The sequence below is a fragment of the Populus alba genome, chromosome 3 (genome assembly GCF_005239225.2).
Source record: "Populus alba chromosome 3, ASM523922v2, whole genome shotgun sequence".
NCBI classification, from domain to species: domain Eukaryota; kingdom Viridiplantae; phylum Streptophyta; class Magnoliopsida; order Malpighiales; family Salicaceae; genus Populus; species Populus alba.
This window is the reverse complement of record NC_133286.1, coordinates 18,935,376-18,949,509: the sequence shown is the minus strand read 5'-3', so window position 1 is coordinate 18,949,509 and position 14,134 is coordinate 18,935,376. Positions and strand designations below refer to the sequence as shown.

The window sequence follows — 14,134 nt, the reverse complement described above, 5'->3', positions numbered from 1 at the left end:
GCTTATAGTAAATTTTCAAACAGTAGAAAGTGGAAAAATAAGTTGTGGCCTTCAACCACCAGAGCTTGGAGCTTGCAGTTTTCTACTAAACGTGTAAAGTATGGGCTATGTGCTTCGTAAAATATGTATTAATAATATGAATAGAGCTTTAAGACAGCACGAGTGTCGATATGTCCGAGTGGTTAAGGAGACAGACTTGAAATCTGTTGGGCTTCGCCCGCGCAGGTTCGAACCCTGCTGTCGACGGTTTTTCTAACCTTTTTCAACTGCTTTCATTGCAGATAGCATTATTACATGCAGTATATGAAAATTTAAGGGATGAAATACCATTAAAATTAGAATATATATTCAAACTACAATAATTGAGACAAATCAGTTAAATTTATTAAAGCGTAACTCAGGATAGAAGAATAGAATAACCTGCAAAAAAAACAAATTGCAAAATTCAAGACAGGCATGACTACGGCAAATTATTCCATGCAAAAATAATAAAATTAAAAGAAAAAACTTATAAAAAAATTGAGGACAAAAAACAGACTTTCAAAAGAAACACCTGGTAAAAAAAAAAAAAAAAAATACAAGTTAACTTGGGTTAACTTTACCACTTCACACTTAGAATAACTTATTACATGCTTATACGTGCAGCTATTTTGTACTATTATAATGGCTCCCACGCGCCTACACGTGTGTGGCACACACAAGCCTATTATATTGATTCATTATTATTATAATAATGCAAATTATTGAAAAAGCCCTAAAAACATATGAATATTATAAAAAAACAATGATGGAAATACAAAAATACCCTCCTAAGGCAGCCTTTGATTTTTTTAAGTCAAAAGGTAAACATGGAATTTTACTATACATAAAATGTGCAAAAAAAAAAAAAAAATTCATCGTTTAAAAGGCTATTTTTTTTAGACCTAAAAGGTACAAACATTATTTAACTATACAAATCAATTTGTAAAGATGCAAAAGCCCTGGGATCAAAAGCCATTTTTTTCAGCTCCCAAGGGCAACATATTATTTTTTCTGCAAATAAAAAACACAGAATAACTATTTTGTTCCCGATCAATTTTAAATCACATTCGGATCCCATGAAAAATACAACTTTTCCCCATTGCCAAGACAATTGTTAAGTGCAACAAATGGTAAAATGGTCAAAATACACTGTTTGAATCCACAATATTTCACTCGCAAAGAACAGTAAATAACCTAGCTGATTTAGTTTTTTGTTTTTTCCAAAAAAGGGCTAGGCTTAACCCTCCATGTAAGGCTTTTGAAGGCCCAACGCAGCTACAGTTGGGCTTCAAAGTCTATCTACAACGTTCGCCCAAAACAATAGAAGAATAAAAAAAGTAATTGAAAAAAAAAGCCCGCGTCAAAGAGACTAGAATAAAATAAATTTCTACGATCGTAAAAATCCCCTAGATATTCTTACTTTCCAACCCCAAATCCTAACCGTTGGATGATGAGATAAAATCAAAACTAAACCCTCTCTTCCTTCCTCTCCTCTCCCTCTCTGTCTTTCTCTCTGTGAAACGAAGCAGAAGAAAGAAAAAAAAAAAGGAGGAAATAAGATTAAATTTACAAGGGGTTGAGATGGATCCAGACACAGTAGCGAAGGCATTTGTTGAGCACTACTACAATATGTTCGATTCGAATAGAGCTGGGTTGGCGAATCTGTATCAAGACGCTTCCATGCTGACTTTTGAAGGTCAAAAGACTCAGGGATCCCAGAATATTGTAGCTAAACTAACTGCTCTTCCTTTTCATCAGTGCAAACATCACATCACCACCGTTGATTGCCAGCCTTCTGGTCCTGCTGGTGGTATGCTTGTTTTTGTCTCTGGTAATCTCCAGCTCGCCGGCGAACAGCACGCTCTCAAGTTCAGCCAGGTATTTCCTTTTTTTCTTTACGTTTTGTCTTCTGGTGTATGTGGACTGATCTGTGGTTAATTGATTGATGTTTACGGATTCGATTCTCGATCTGATTGAATTGGTTGTGACTGTTAGGTATTTTAGTTTATTTATTTATTTATGATTTCGTTATTTTTTAGATTCTTGTTTTGGAAATAAAGAATGTTTGTGTTTTGTATTGCTAGATCTAGGGTTTATTTGTGTGTTCCTTGTAGAGATTTCCAGTTATATTATAATCTGATTTGTAGCTAATTTATGCACATCTAGAGTTTTATGACATTGCAAGTGCATGAAATAGCAGTGACACGAATCAATTTTCTGGTTCAGGTGATTTTTCAATGTTTATGCGGATTTGAATTGTTTTTTTCCTTTGTTTTCAATGGCTGCGCAAGGGTTTTTTCTATATGAGATGCTTAGAAACTTATATTGAAAACTTGGTTGGTGCTCGACCTTCTAGAACATTATAGGTGATTACTTGTTTCATTTCCATGGTGTTTTGCTTGTTGTAAATTAAGCATGCGCTGCCAAAGTGGAGTGAGAAAGAAGTGATTCAGTAATGCTGAAAAAGTATGCCCTGAGCATTGGATGATGCTTTAGATGATCAAATCTCCTAGATAAGGAAACTTTAAAGTCGGAGCTGGGGCTTAAAAATGAAACCCAACTCTGTGTTCTGTCGAGTTTCTTCATTATGATTCCTGTGTTGAAATCAATTTGATGAATGTTTGGCTAGCCCAATACACATGCATGTGCTAACCGGTAGAGGATGAGTTCTCTTGTTAGTTGTCTGGGTCATCTAATCATATGTATGTTGGCATGTATCAAATTGGTCCTCTGAATTCTTCATGCAGGTACTCTTGAAGTCTAGCGTTCTGTCAGCCATGACAATGTGGCACTGATTTGTTTTTTGTTTGGTCCTTTTTCTAGCACCATCTAAGCACTTGGTGGATAATGTATTGTTCTTTGTGATCTTTAATTCATTTTAGTTTTGTGGTGTGTATTTCAGTCTTCATTTATTTCTTTACTGTGCTGTTCTGAGACTGAAAGGTTAATATTGTCCGTTTAGTCTATAACCAATTTCCCCTTGCGCTTTCTGCTCGCAGATGTTCCATTTGATGCCAACGCCACAGGGAAGCTATTATGTGTACAATGACATATTCAGGTTGAACTATGCTTGAAGACAAGAACGGCCAAGTGAAATCCAATATGGTTATATTTTCCAGGGATTGGACCTCTTTCATTATATCCGTTCAGTTCAAAACATTTTAAATGAAGACGGGGATTTTTTGTTTGGGTTATGTTTAATGTTTCATTCCAACACGCCTTCTTGGTGTTTTCGAAGTTCTTAGATTGCTATGTTGTGGTTGGTTGAATTGGTAAAGATTTGTTGGTTTAATGTTTAAAGATTTTGGTGTTGGAGATTTCAAAACATTTTGCTCGAGTCGAATTCCATGTCATGCGTTCAATGTTTCAGGTCTTGCTTTGAGGTTGAACTGCAGTTGCTTGCTATTGAACCATCCATCATCACTTAATTATGCGCGTTGTATCTTGCATTAAATGACTTGTGTAATGTCACTTTTTTTGTGTTTAATTTTTACGGTGGCTGGCTAGGCACCACACCATGGTAGTCGTCGTGCAGATGATTGTCTCACTGATTAGTCCTCATCTATGAACATCGAAGGGGGAGTTCACTGCGCTGTTGAAGTTTGTGGCTGGCATGAATTCTTTTAATCATTTCTTTACAGAAAGGGAAACTGTACGTGGTCTGCGTAAAAGTTAAAACACTTCAATCTTTATTATTTACGTTATCCAGTTGCTCTCAAATGGAAACTTGAAGGCTCAAAAAGCAGGGGACCTTGATCGCAGTTTAAACGCAATAAGAAGACGTATTTTACATGGTTCTTTTACAAAACATCAACCTATAAAAGCAATTCAACATGGTTTTCTCTTCCTATAAATGCCTTGTTTATACCTGGATGCTAAAAACACTGAACATGCAATTACAATAATGCATCATATAGGCATTTACTGCCCATTTTGGTTTTTGAGGTTGCACTGGTCAGTTCCCAAGTGAAAAGCATCGAAAATTGTTTTTTAAAAACCAAAAACACTTCTAGAAAATAGTTAGAAGCAGAATCACTACCAAACACCTACTTTTAGGCGGTTACCCTTCATCGGTTTGCCATCAAATGCACTTGAAATGTAGCAAATGCTATTCAATGTTGGAACCTAAATCGATATGTGGAAGCTCTGGAATTTTAAAAGGAGGAACTTTGACAGGAACCTCTTCTGACTGCTGATTTTCTGAATCTTGACCTTTGGTACCGAAACGTTTCAGCATCCCATTTAACATATTCCCAAAGGATTTAAACGGGTGGCTCAACCCATCTTTAACTTGCAAAATGATGGACACCTGAGATACCTGCCAGGCAACAGTGAGGACAATCATTGCTGAAAGAAGGCACTGCGTAACAAAATTCTGCCTCCGCAGTTTTCTAAGCTCGTTCACTATCTCTCCAGCGGCTGTATTTTCAATGCTGTTCTCATGTCTTGACAACACTTCACCAATTGCAGGAGAATTTACCTCCTCCTCCTCCTCCGCTCCAGGTGATATATCAGATTGCTCAAGTTTAACATCATTCCCTTTTAGTGATTCCAACTGTTAACACAAACGAGGCCAGCTACGTTAATTGACAGCGAGACATGTAATTTGAACAAATCATTCAATAGAAGCTAATCAATCAATCAAAACATGAAGTGTTTATTGAAAGTCAATCACACAAGAAAATGATTTCAATGTTCCTTGGAGTTTTTCTCTCTCTCATATACCTCGGAAAGCAATTTGGAGAGGAGAAGTTGATCGTTATCATCCTGGAGGAAACCATCATCACCAGAGGATTCTTTGTTTCTTTTCTCTGCTAAAAGCTTCTTGATAGCCAGATCAATGAGCTCCAGATTTTTGGCTGGTTCCATGGTTAGGTTAGGCAGTGATATTGATGAGAGAAGAATTGACAGATCAAAATAAGTCAAGACAACGAAATGAGATGTACTTGAACGTTCTAAATGGCAAGCTTATCGCATTTTAGTGGAAGCCACGTGGCCTTACACGATAATCGTGGCTCCAAATCACAACTACCCACAGTGCACGCTGTCTGTTGCATTTTGCACTGCAGGTTCAGGGCGAGGGCGGCTACGTGTAGCAGGCTTAACCTTTTCAAGTGACGTCGACAAATTTCTACTCTCTCTACACATGTACTGTTGCGAGGTTGGGTGATATTTTCGGTTTGTTTGTTTTTTATCTTTAAAAATAACTAAATTAAATTATTATTATTTTTTAAAAAAAACTGAAATTAGTTCAAACTAATTAATTTTAATTTGATTATTTTAAAATAAAAACTGATTCAAATAGATTGGTTTTTGGTTCGATTTAGTTATTTTATATTAAAAATCAAAAACTATATTATTTTTTGGATTTTGTTTTTAATTTGCAATAAATATAGTTTTGGTTTGGTTTTTCAGCTCGGTTTTGATCAATATGACTCGATTCAGTTTTTCAGTTTAAAACTTATTAAATAGATACCAAACTGAACAGGTTATATTTTTTAATATTCTAATTAATTTAATCAAGTATAATTTTTTTACTCATCTCTCTCACGCCCTCTTTGAGATTCACCATTATTAAGAAGGGGCGAAGCTGGGTTATAGAGAAGAGGTTAACGGCACCCTTCACACTTTCCATTTTATTCCTTTGATTTTGAACCTTTTCATTCAAAATAAATAAAAATGTATTGATTATCTTCATCATTCTCATTTTTTATCGATGAAAAAGTTGCTATGAACTTATAAGCTAACAAAAATACAAAAGACTACTATAAATGCAAAGCCTTCAACAAATATTTATAGGGGTTGACGTGATAATTTCTCTATTTCTAGTGTCGTCGGTAGCCATGAGCTCATCTCTATTCTAGCCAGAAAGAAAAGGCTTCACGCCTAGGGATCCAAGGAAAAGACTTTGATACCAGGAATCCCAGCATGGGCATGCATGCACACGAGGATTGGAATTAAGACTACTTTCCATACTAAAGAGTGTTGTAGCTTCCAAGAGAATAAAGAAACTACATCAACTTCATCATGTACCATTTACAGCACTTACAAGAAGCATTTACACAATCAATATGAGATAATGTACCAGTCATATTCTAATATCACTAGCGACTGTTGTGAATGCAAGCCATTATACACAACAACTGAATCCAGAATTGTCCAAAGCAAACTTAGGATCGGTCAAACTGAGGTGAAGATTGGTTAGTGCAATCGTACGTCAGAAGTTGCTTCTACTGGAAACGGTACAGATCATCATTTTCCATCTCATTCGCATCAGCCAGAGAAGTAGACGCTGCTGCTTCACTGGCACCAAGTTCATCCTGCAAGAATGGTAGAAGAGTTCACAGGTTTGGCCAAAAGAAAATAAGCGTGCTCACCACAGAAACACTAAAATCGCAGAGTGATTCTCTTGGGATAATCTGGGGCAATAATAGCAGGAGCAAGTATCTTGTTAAACTTTTGAGGTTGATTCAAGATAAAATGGCAGGAACTCACAATTAATCCTCCCACCTTCAAACCTGACTTTCTATTTCCAACTGTGTAATTAGGCTAACATTAGTATTTTCAAAAAAAAATTAATCCTCCCACCACGACATTGAGTTCACCATGCTTTACATGCATGAAAAAAAATTACATAATTGTTTCTTCTTGTTAATTCCATCGAATTACTTGGTAAAAAAAATAATCCATTCTATTGCACAATCAACAGATGCTCAGAGGTAAAAGGCTTAAAAAACACATTAACCAGTTGCATTAGAAAGCATGAATGTTCAAATTCGATGTCAATACAAATTTTTCTGATCTATTTACCTTAGCTTGGCGGTATCGTTGCAGCATCCGATGATATTGCTGACGTGCATTCGGAGAATCAACCATTGATAGCACACGAGAGAAAGCCTCATCAATAGTTCCATCCACTTTCTGTTTGCGGAACATCTTGAGAATATCATCATCTTCCCTTTCATCAATGGACACCGTCTCATTCCGGAAACCTCGCAAACCAATTCCTTTGCGTCGCCACCGCAGCACTACCTTATCTAGAATTCCAACAGCCCAACATATTACCTTATAGTTCTTCCTAACCCGATAGCCTCTCACATGAGCCTGCCAAAAGACCAAAAGGTGCTTAATCAAGGATACTCTACCTCTCAAAATGAATGTATGTAATATACTCAATGGTTTGTTGATTGTGCTATTTGATAAATGAATACACAAGCTGTCTAGATAATGAAATGCTGAAGCACAAAACAAATCATGATTTTAATACATCTCACTACTTTGAGAAAATACAGATGAAATTAGATCTCTGGTGAAAAGATACAGCACCTGTATCTTCACAACTTTCTGTCTAAGTTCTAGAAAATCCTTGCGACCTTTCCATCCTCGATATTTCTTCTGAATGGATAATGCAGCTGAATTAATATCCTGGGAGTTGCGAAAGGCCAGCTTTGACATAGCTGAGAGCCCTTGAATGTCACCAGCACTGATACCATACTCATCTAAAATAGAAGCTTCTATCTCTTGTCGCTTTCTGAAAGAATGTGCACGGAAAGCAGATTGTATTCGGGCAGCTGCCTGAGCCGCATTCCGGACCGCAGCCAAGGTATCTTTAAGCGAAACCTGATCTTCATTGGCAGCGAAGCTCACCTTTGAGATGCTATCTACAGCTCTGTCAGCTTCAATCTCAGCAGAGCCTTTAGAAAGCTCACTTTCCTCGAGTCTGAGAGATGAAAGATGGCTAGTTAGTGCCACTTCTGAAAGATAACCAGCAAGTCCCTTGTGCCCACTACTGGCAGCAATGGATGCTGCGGTTTTGCCAATTGGATCTTTTGTACTAGGATCAGTCACAGCCCCAGCTGATGCACCAGAAGCTAAAAGGGCAGCAACCATTTTTTCCCTGGTGCAGAAAATAACGACCACCATTCAAAAACTAGTAGGCAAATAAAACCAATTTATTATGAGATTTACTACATTCTAAGTCATAACCCAACAACACCCCTAATCGTCTTCCGTTTTAGTTCATTTGGTTAATTGGTGAATTAGAAAATAATTCTGCCACTGAATCTCTTTCTAGCTTTCTCTCAAAACTAGTCAATTCTATCTTCTCATCTCCTATACATGTACTCAAAATTGCAAGTCTGGGTTGAATGCATCAACATTCAACATGGATATCTTCCCCTGCAATATAAGTTGTAAGCCTCTTCTTTTGGAAGATGAACAATCTCTATAGCCAAAATCAGTATACAAAATATATGAAAACATACCAGATTATAATTTTACCTTCCAAAACGAGCAGCCCAGTGGAGAGCGGTCCACCCATTAATGTCACGGAAATTTATACTGACTCCATGACTGAGAATTGGGCTTAAGGCCCACTCAAAACCTAACCCAGCAAGCATGTGTATGATCCCTTGCTCTTTTTTGGACAATGAACATCCAGGATGGTCATGTTCTTCCTGAGACTTGGAGGAAAGCCACTGCCACAGCTTGTCTTTCAGTAGTTGTTGCAGAAGCCAATCAACTGTCGTGGATGAAGTTCCACTGCCAACTAAAAGAGCCTCTATGATATAACCCCATGAATCATCATCAGCCTTCAATTTTTGAAGTAGATGAATTCCCGTTTGTATGCTGTCTCCTCTCCGCAAAGAGAAGTCAGACAGAAGCATCTGCACAAATCTGACAAGTAACAATAGCTCTTCTGGACTCTTAGTAGCTTCTGTTTGGGACAAGTTACAGTGAGTGCAGCTATAATCCTTAGCTTGGTAATCAAAGTATCTGATCTCACTGCAGGACTCCCGATTGCCAGAAGTAATGCAGAGAGTGACCTTTCCAGGCTGGTGGGGAGGAGCCTCGCAACGAATAACGCCTTCTTGAATGATTTGAAGAGGAACTTCAGTGTCACCAAACATGCATGTCCATGATGATTCTGATGGGTCACAGAGAAACGATCCAACAATGATGACCTGCATTGAGACTCGGGACTTGAAATTTTCGACTCAATCTCTTATTTCAGAACTAAAAAGAAAAACATCTAAAAGCAATGCATAATATAACTAATTTAAGAATATTCTCAAAGTACAACAGATGCAAACTGGAAATGTTTCAAAAATAATCCTGAGGAATGAGTCATCATCAGGACAGAAGTTCATTTCGTGCATCAAGAAGGTTTATGAGATAATTGTTTGGTTTGCAAGCAAATTGGTAGTTTGAAGAATGTTCACCAAAACATCTAGTTATCTAAAAGGACCATAAGCTACCAGTAACTAGTCTTACCTGGTTTTCCCAATGGTACCAGTAAGCACCAGGGTTGGATGGTTGGTCGCTGTCCATGAAATTTTGAATTACTCTTTGCCTAGAGAGGGAGAGGGGGGGAAGGAGAGGGTGCAGGAATCCATCACTTGAGATTGGGAAGCATAAGATGATTCTGTGTCCTTTGCTGATTTTATAAATGTGTTGCATCAGGATCATCTAATACACTCTATATTCAAGTACTTCGGTGTCCTGGAACACTAGTCATGTTTTCCTAATTTCTTAAATACTATCTTCAATGAATTCAGCATAAGATGATTCTGTGTCCAGTGCTGATTTTATAAATGTCTTGCATCAGGATCATCTAATACATGCTATATTCAAGTACTTCAGTGTCCAGTATAAAGTCATGTTTTCCTGATTTCTTAAAAACTGTCCTCAATGAACTCAGGAACCAATTTAGCAGAATCATAAAACTAGGGATAAAGCTAAAAGGGAAAGTTTTTCCTCTGTTTCATTCAATCCTTGATCAAGAATGAGGATGGTGGCAAATAGTTGGTCAGGCAGCAAAAAACTAGTCAAATCTTACATGAGATGGATGCATCAGTGAAAGCATAATTCCGAAAGAAAAGAATGAACACATCCAGACAGGAGTGAGGAAAATTGTGCTATCAACTTAGAATTATATCACTGCACTGAAGGGGCAGCCTTTTTTCAAACGCTGTAAATTAATGAGTTCATACATTCTTCAAACCACACAACAGTTCAATTCTTAGAATAATACTGCCATCTCAATGAATGAATAATGAGAAATGTAGTGAAGAACATAACAGTTCATAGAATTTGATGAGTCATACCTTTGTAGCCTCTGTAGCATAACCCCATTCTGGGGATATTTCACGGATACTAAACTTCTGCTGCTGTGCAACTGTCAAACTTGAATCTGCCTCAATGGGAATTCCAAGATGGCCTTGGTCATATAGCATTGCATAGCAGTCAGCATTGTTTTCATGTGTTTCTATAACAGAAGAATATGTAGGAGTTTCAAAACCTTCAAATTCTTGAGGCGGCAACAAAGAAGCTGGCAATATGAAAAAAATATTAAAGCTTGATAAAAGTTCACTAGATGTTGAAAATTAAAATGTGAATCACTATTGATATCATTTCAACACCACATAATTCATTGAAAGGATCCTCAAGGCCATAGGATATCATACAGTTTCCAACATTGGCTTCATCAAAATTTATCCAAAGAGAATTTTCTTGCTCTTGAGCTGTTTCCATCATTAAAGAAGACGTGCGCTTTTCCTGTTGAAAAATATAAATGTCCATAACCAGTATAAACAACTAACGATATCAAAGATGTAACAGAAAGATATGTCATTTACAGTCTCCATTTATTTAACCTGGTACTCAATGCCTGATGAAGTCTTATAGGATTCAAACACTTCATTCCAAGAAAGGTCTTCTTTACTTCCATCTGTATAATATTGAGAATATGATTGCTGGTATGTGCCACTATCACCTAAAAACCATAATGTCATTAGTAGCTTTTTCTTGATTCCTTTCATATTGTGTTTTATTTATACATCAATGAAGAAAGGAAGAATGGAAGGCAGATACATGAACAAAACTAAGCAGATCCGGTAGTTAAATATTAAAGCACCAATCCAAGAGTAAGTATGCAGTAACATTAGCTAGGAATGACTGAGGAATCTCTGAGAAGTGTTTTAAGGAAGTGGTAAACAAGAGATTACTTGGTGGTTACACCACAACTAAAATAAAAGGATTATATTGGACAAAATCTGGTCCTTGGGAGATGGATATCCTCTCCATCCATGATCAAAAGATCCCTTTTAATCCATTAATTCTTAAAGCCCTTTACAAGTTAGTGCTCATGTTTCCAGAATAGCAAGTTGATGAGATAATATAAATTAGTTCCTAACCTATGATGATATTGGAAATTCTCTTCCCTTTCCAACTCAAGTATGATTCTAATAGAAGCACAACATATGCTGTAAGAAACACCAGTATCAGGCCCTCTTTCTCACAATTAAATTGGGACATGTACAGAATCAGAAAGATGCATGTTGTATTCACCTTCTAATCACAACTCTCTTACCCCTCTGTCATTTATAGACCACAATACCAAAACAAATCCATTTGGAATTTATCTGTGAGGAAATTTTATTTCCCCTTATTTTGTTTTGAGGATTATGGTGAGAGAGCTTTACTCACAAACTGTCAGTCAAGTAAAACCTCTTCCAAAATCTTTGCATGCTTTTCTCTCAACAGGTAAGATTTGAACCAGAGATCTAACATGACCCACCCACTTATTACCACCTGAGCTAAGTCATAGAAATTAATAAAACTAAATCGCAGAACAATAGTAATTGAATCATTGCACTCCAGAATTTGATACACGCAAATTTTCTAAGCCAACAACACTTTGAAGAATTAATTAAGAAGCTAATGTTAAGTCAGATCTAGCCAAAAAAAGAGTGCTTAACAATACTAAACATGATGTAAGGATACATATGAAACCAATTAAATTAAATGCAGCCACGTGTAACGTGGCATCAATAAACTAGCAGAAGTAAAATGTCATGTTTAAATTGAGTACAAGCACCAAATAAGGACACAACAAACCTGCATCCTGAAGTGGTGCAGGATTGTTTCTCTCTAGTTGCTTTCCAGAAAGTCCACCATAAGATTGGTAATCAACAATATACTGTGATCCACGAAGTAAATTCTTAGATTGATCCTCCTTGGAGTTGTGGTCAACGTATTCCAGAATTTTTGAATCATTTGTGGCTCCCTCCTCAAAACCAAATGAGCTGATTTCTTTGATGTTGTCCTCGTTCAAACTCAACTGCTCCTCCAGCCTTCGCAAGCATTGAGTAACCTTGTTATTAGCAAAACTAGTAAGCTCTGCTGTACTATCCACCCCATTATCCTTGATGTCTAATCCCGAGTTAACTTCTACAGATGCTGGACTGGACAAACTCTGATGTTGTTCATATACGCCACTAATTGCAGAGGATGATCCTTGAGTTTGACTATTATTACTGCTGGGACTATAAGAGAATCCAGGTGATAGCTGTGCAGCAGATCCAGGAGAGGGTTTTCCCTGTAGAGATAAATGTGACCAGTGACGTTAATTTGCAACTTATAGCAGGCTAAGCAACATTTCATCAAAAATCATTTGCTGCTAAGCTAAAGGATTGACAAGCACCTCAATGGAATGATAGAGTGGTCAATCCAACCCGCATAACAGAAATAATAAGGATTGCGACAGACAATGACAGAACTTAAACACGTTCAAACATGAAATATAACAGAATTTGATAATTTACAGAGGTCATAACAACTCACCTCAGAAATCTCTCTATAATGAACAAGCACAATGTGCTCAAATGCCCTGCCAAGAAAGTAATATTTCAGCACATGTGACCCAACACTTTATCATCCATTTCTCTTGCTCATAAAATGGGAGTGAGTAAAATGGCCATGATTCTGTGGATAATTTTATGTTAGCCTTTCTATATCTTGCGTAAAACTTATGTTTCCACTTGCCTCGAAAGATATCATGAATATGAGGTATTCTCTATGATCATAGCACATAATGAAAGGGAAAAGATAGTTATAGAAGAGTAGAGAGTTTACTCACGGGTCCAGCATCCAATAGCTGCGTCTCTGAAAATTTGGGTTTTGCTCACCATGTGCATAATAACAATTTATAGTCTCAACATTTCCAACCTAATCATGCCAGCAAAATGTCAATACACAGAAAAATACCAGAAATATGAACCTTAGAATAAACACTAAATGCATGAAATGGAAACACGTTTCACTAACTAAACCACTAAACCTATCCGAAGTCATTTCATGTTCTAGAACACCATTGAAATGCATATTACTCGTTCTAAATTGATACATCTAGCACCTAATACTATAAATGAGATCCATAATCATATCTTAAAAAAGTTTCCAAAGGAACTTCTACCGCACGAGAGATGACAATCACAAGAATAAATAAAAAGTGATGTATGTGCCAAAGATTTGAAGGTGTGAAACAATAACCTTTAGCCTTTCATGTGCTTCCCCGACAGTTCTTCCATCCTTCTTTTTGCGCCAACTATGACCATCTCTTCTAAAGAACCTAAGAATCCTCTTATTAAATAGAAACAAAGATCCACCTGTTCAACATTTCCACACTGTAAGTAACTAATTAGCGGTAATCTAATCTTCATTACCTGTAAGAAAACCTTAATTACTTACTGGTTGGCTTTTGAAGTGGTTCCTTTGTGAACTCATACTTATCATGATTTTGTAATATAAAAAGCACTTCTGCTGGTTTCAGCCACCGCGTTTGTGCTTCTTCAAACAGACTATTAATATCATACCCTGATTGAATTCCAGATTTTCAGTAAAATAATATGAAATTTGTTCATCATAAGAACATAATCACAGCAATTCATCTTTAATAATAAAAAAAAAAAAAAAAAAAACTTACCTGGTTGCAACATAATGGAATTAACTTCTCGAAGAAAAAACAGCTAACTGGAAGAATTGCAGGGAGCAAAAACAAATAATACAGAAATCACTGCACCCTCTGCCCGATTGTGTGAAGTGGAGACTCTAACTGCAGAGAACATGAAAGTAAAGTCTCTAACTAGGAAAACTGTACTTACGGTCCGGATTTGTCCATCCTTGACCCATTTTCTAAGCTTAAACCGGAGAGGCCGATTGATGAGAGGGAGGAGGAGGGTTGAGATTTTTTTACTAAGTCGTGCAGTTATTGACGATTTTAAGACGAGGAGACAGTGACGAGTTTGTGCAAGAGAAAGAAGGAAATTATCCA

At 36.9% G+C, this 14,134-nt stretch overlaps 3 protein-coding genes and 1 non-coding gene across 5 annotated transcripts; 2 read left to right on the top strand and 2 right to left on the bottom strand.

The window, feature by feature from the left end:
- The first annotated feature begins 164 nt into the window (after positions 1 to 164).
- Positions 165 to 246, top strand: TRNAS-UGA (transfer RNA serine (anticodon UGA)). The gene has a single exon. It is a non-coding gene; the product is annotated as a tRNA-Ser (tRNA).
- Positions 247 to 1,493: 1,247 nt separating this feature from the next.
- Positions 1,494 to 3,348, top strand: LOC118054493 (nuclear transport factor 2B). The gene is made up of 2 exons (XM_035066110.2): positions 1,494 to 1,899; positions 3,021 to 3,348. Exons 1-2 carry the CDS (start codon positions 1,603 to 1,605, stop codon positions 3,093 to 3,095), a joined length of 372 nt encoding a protein of 123 aa, XP_034922001.1. The 5' UTR covers positions 1,494 to 1,602; the 3' UTR covers positions 3,096 to 3,348.
- A 425-nt stretch (positions 3,349 to 3,773) lies between these two features.
- On the bottom strand, positions 3,774 to 4,956 carry LOC118054492 (uncharacterized). The gene is made up of 2 exons (XM_035066109.2): positions 4,747 to 4,956; positions 3,774 to 4,576 (listed from the first exon to the last, which is right to left on the bottom strand). Exons 1-2 carry the CDS (start codon positions 4,888 to 4,890, stop codon positions 4,130 to 4,132), a joined length of 591 nt encoding a protein of 196 aa, XP_034922000.1. The 5' UTR covers positions 4,891 to 4,956; the 3' UTR covers positions 3,774 to 4,129.
- A 1,016-nt stretch (positions 4,957 to 5,972) lies between these two features.
- LOC118054491 (calmodulin-binding transcription activator 4) lies at positions 5,973 to 14,134 on the bottom strand. 2 transcript variants are annotated; one of them, XM_035066107.2, is made up of 13 exons: positions 13,787 to 14,134; positions 13,552 to 13,677; positions 13,354 to 13,469; positions 12,941 to 13,029; positions 12,646 to 12,691; positions 11,920 to 12,400; positions 10,677 to 10,795; positions 10,488 to 10,578; positions 10,128 to 10,351; positions 8,302 to 9,002; positions 7,348 to 7,918; positions 6,832 to 7,125; positions 5,973 to 6,341 (listed from the first exon to the last, which is right to left on the bottom strand). In XM_035066107.2, exons 1-13 carry the CDS (start codon positions 13,797 to 13,799, stop codon positions 6,252 to 6,254), a joined length of 2,961 nt encoding a protein of 986 aa, XP_034921998.1. In that variant the 5' UTR covers positions 13,800 to 14,134; the 3' UTR covers positions 5,973 to 6,251. The 2 variants fall into 2 exon arrangements, with proteins under 2 accessions (XP_034921998.1, XP_034921999.1); XM_035066108.2 differs by having other exon boundaries at positions 8,302 to 8,984; positions 13,787 to 14,132.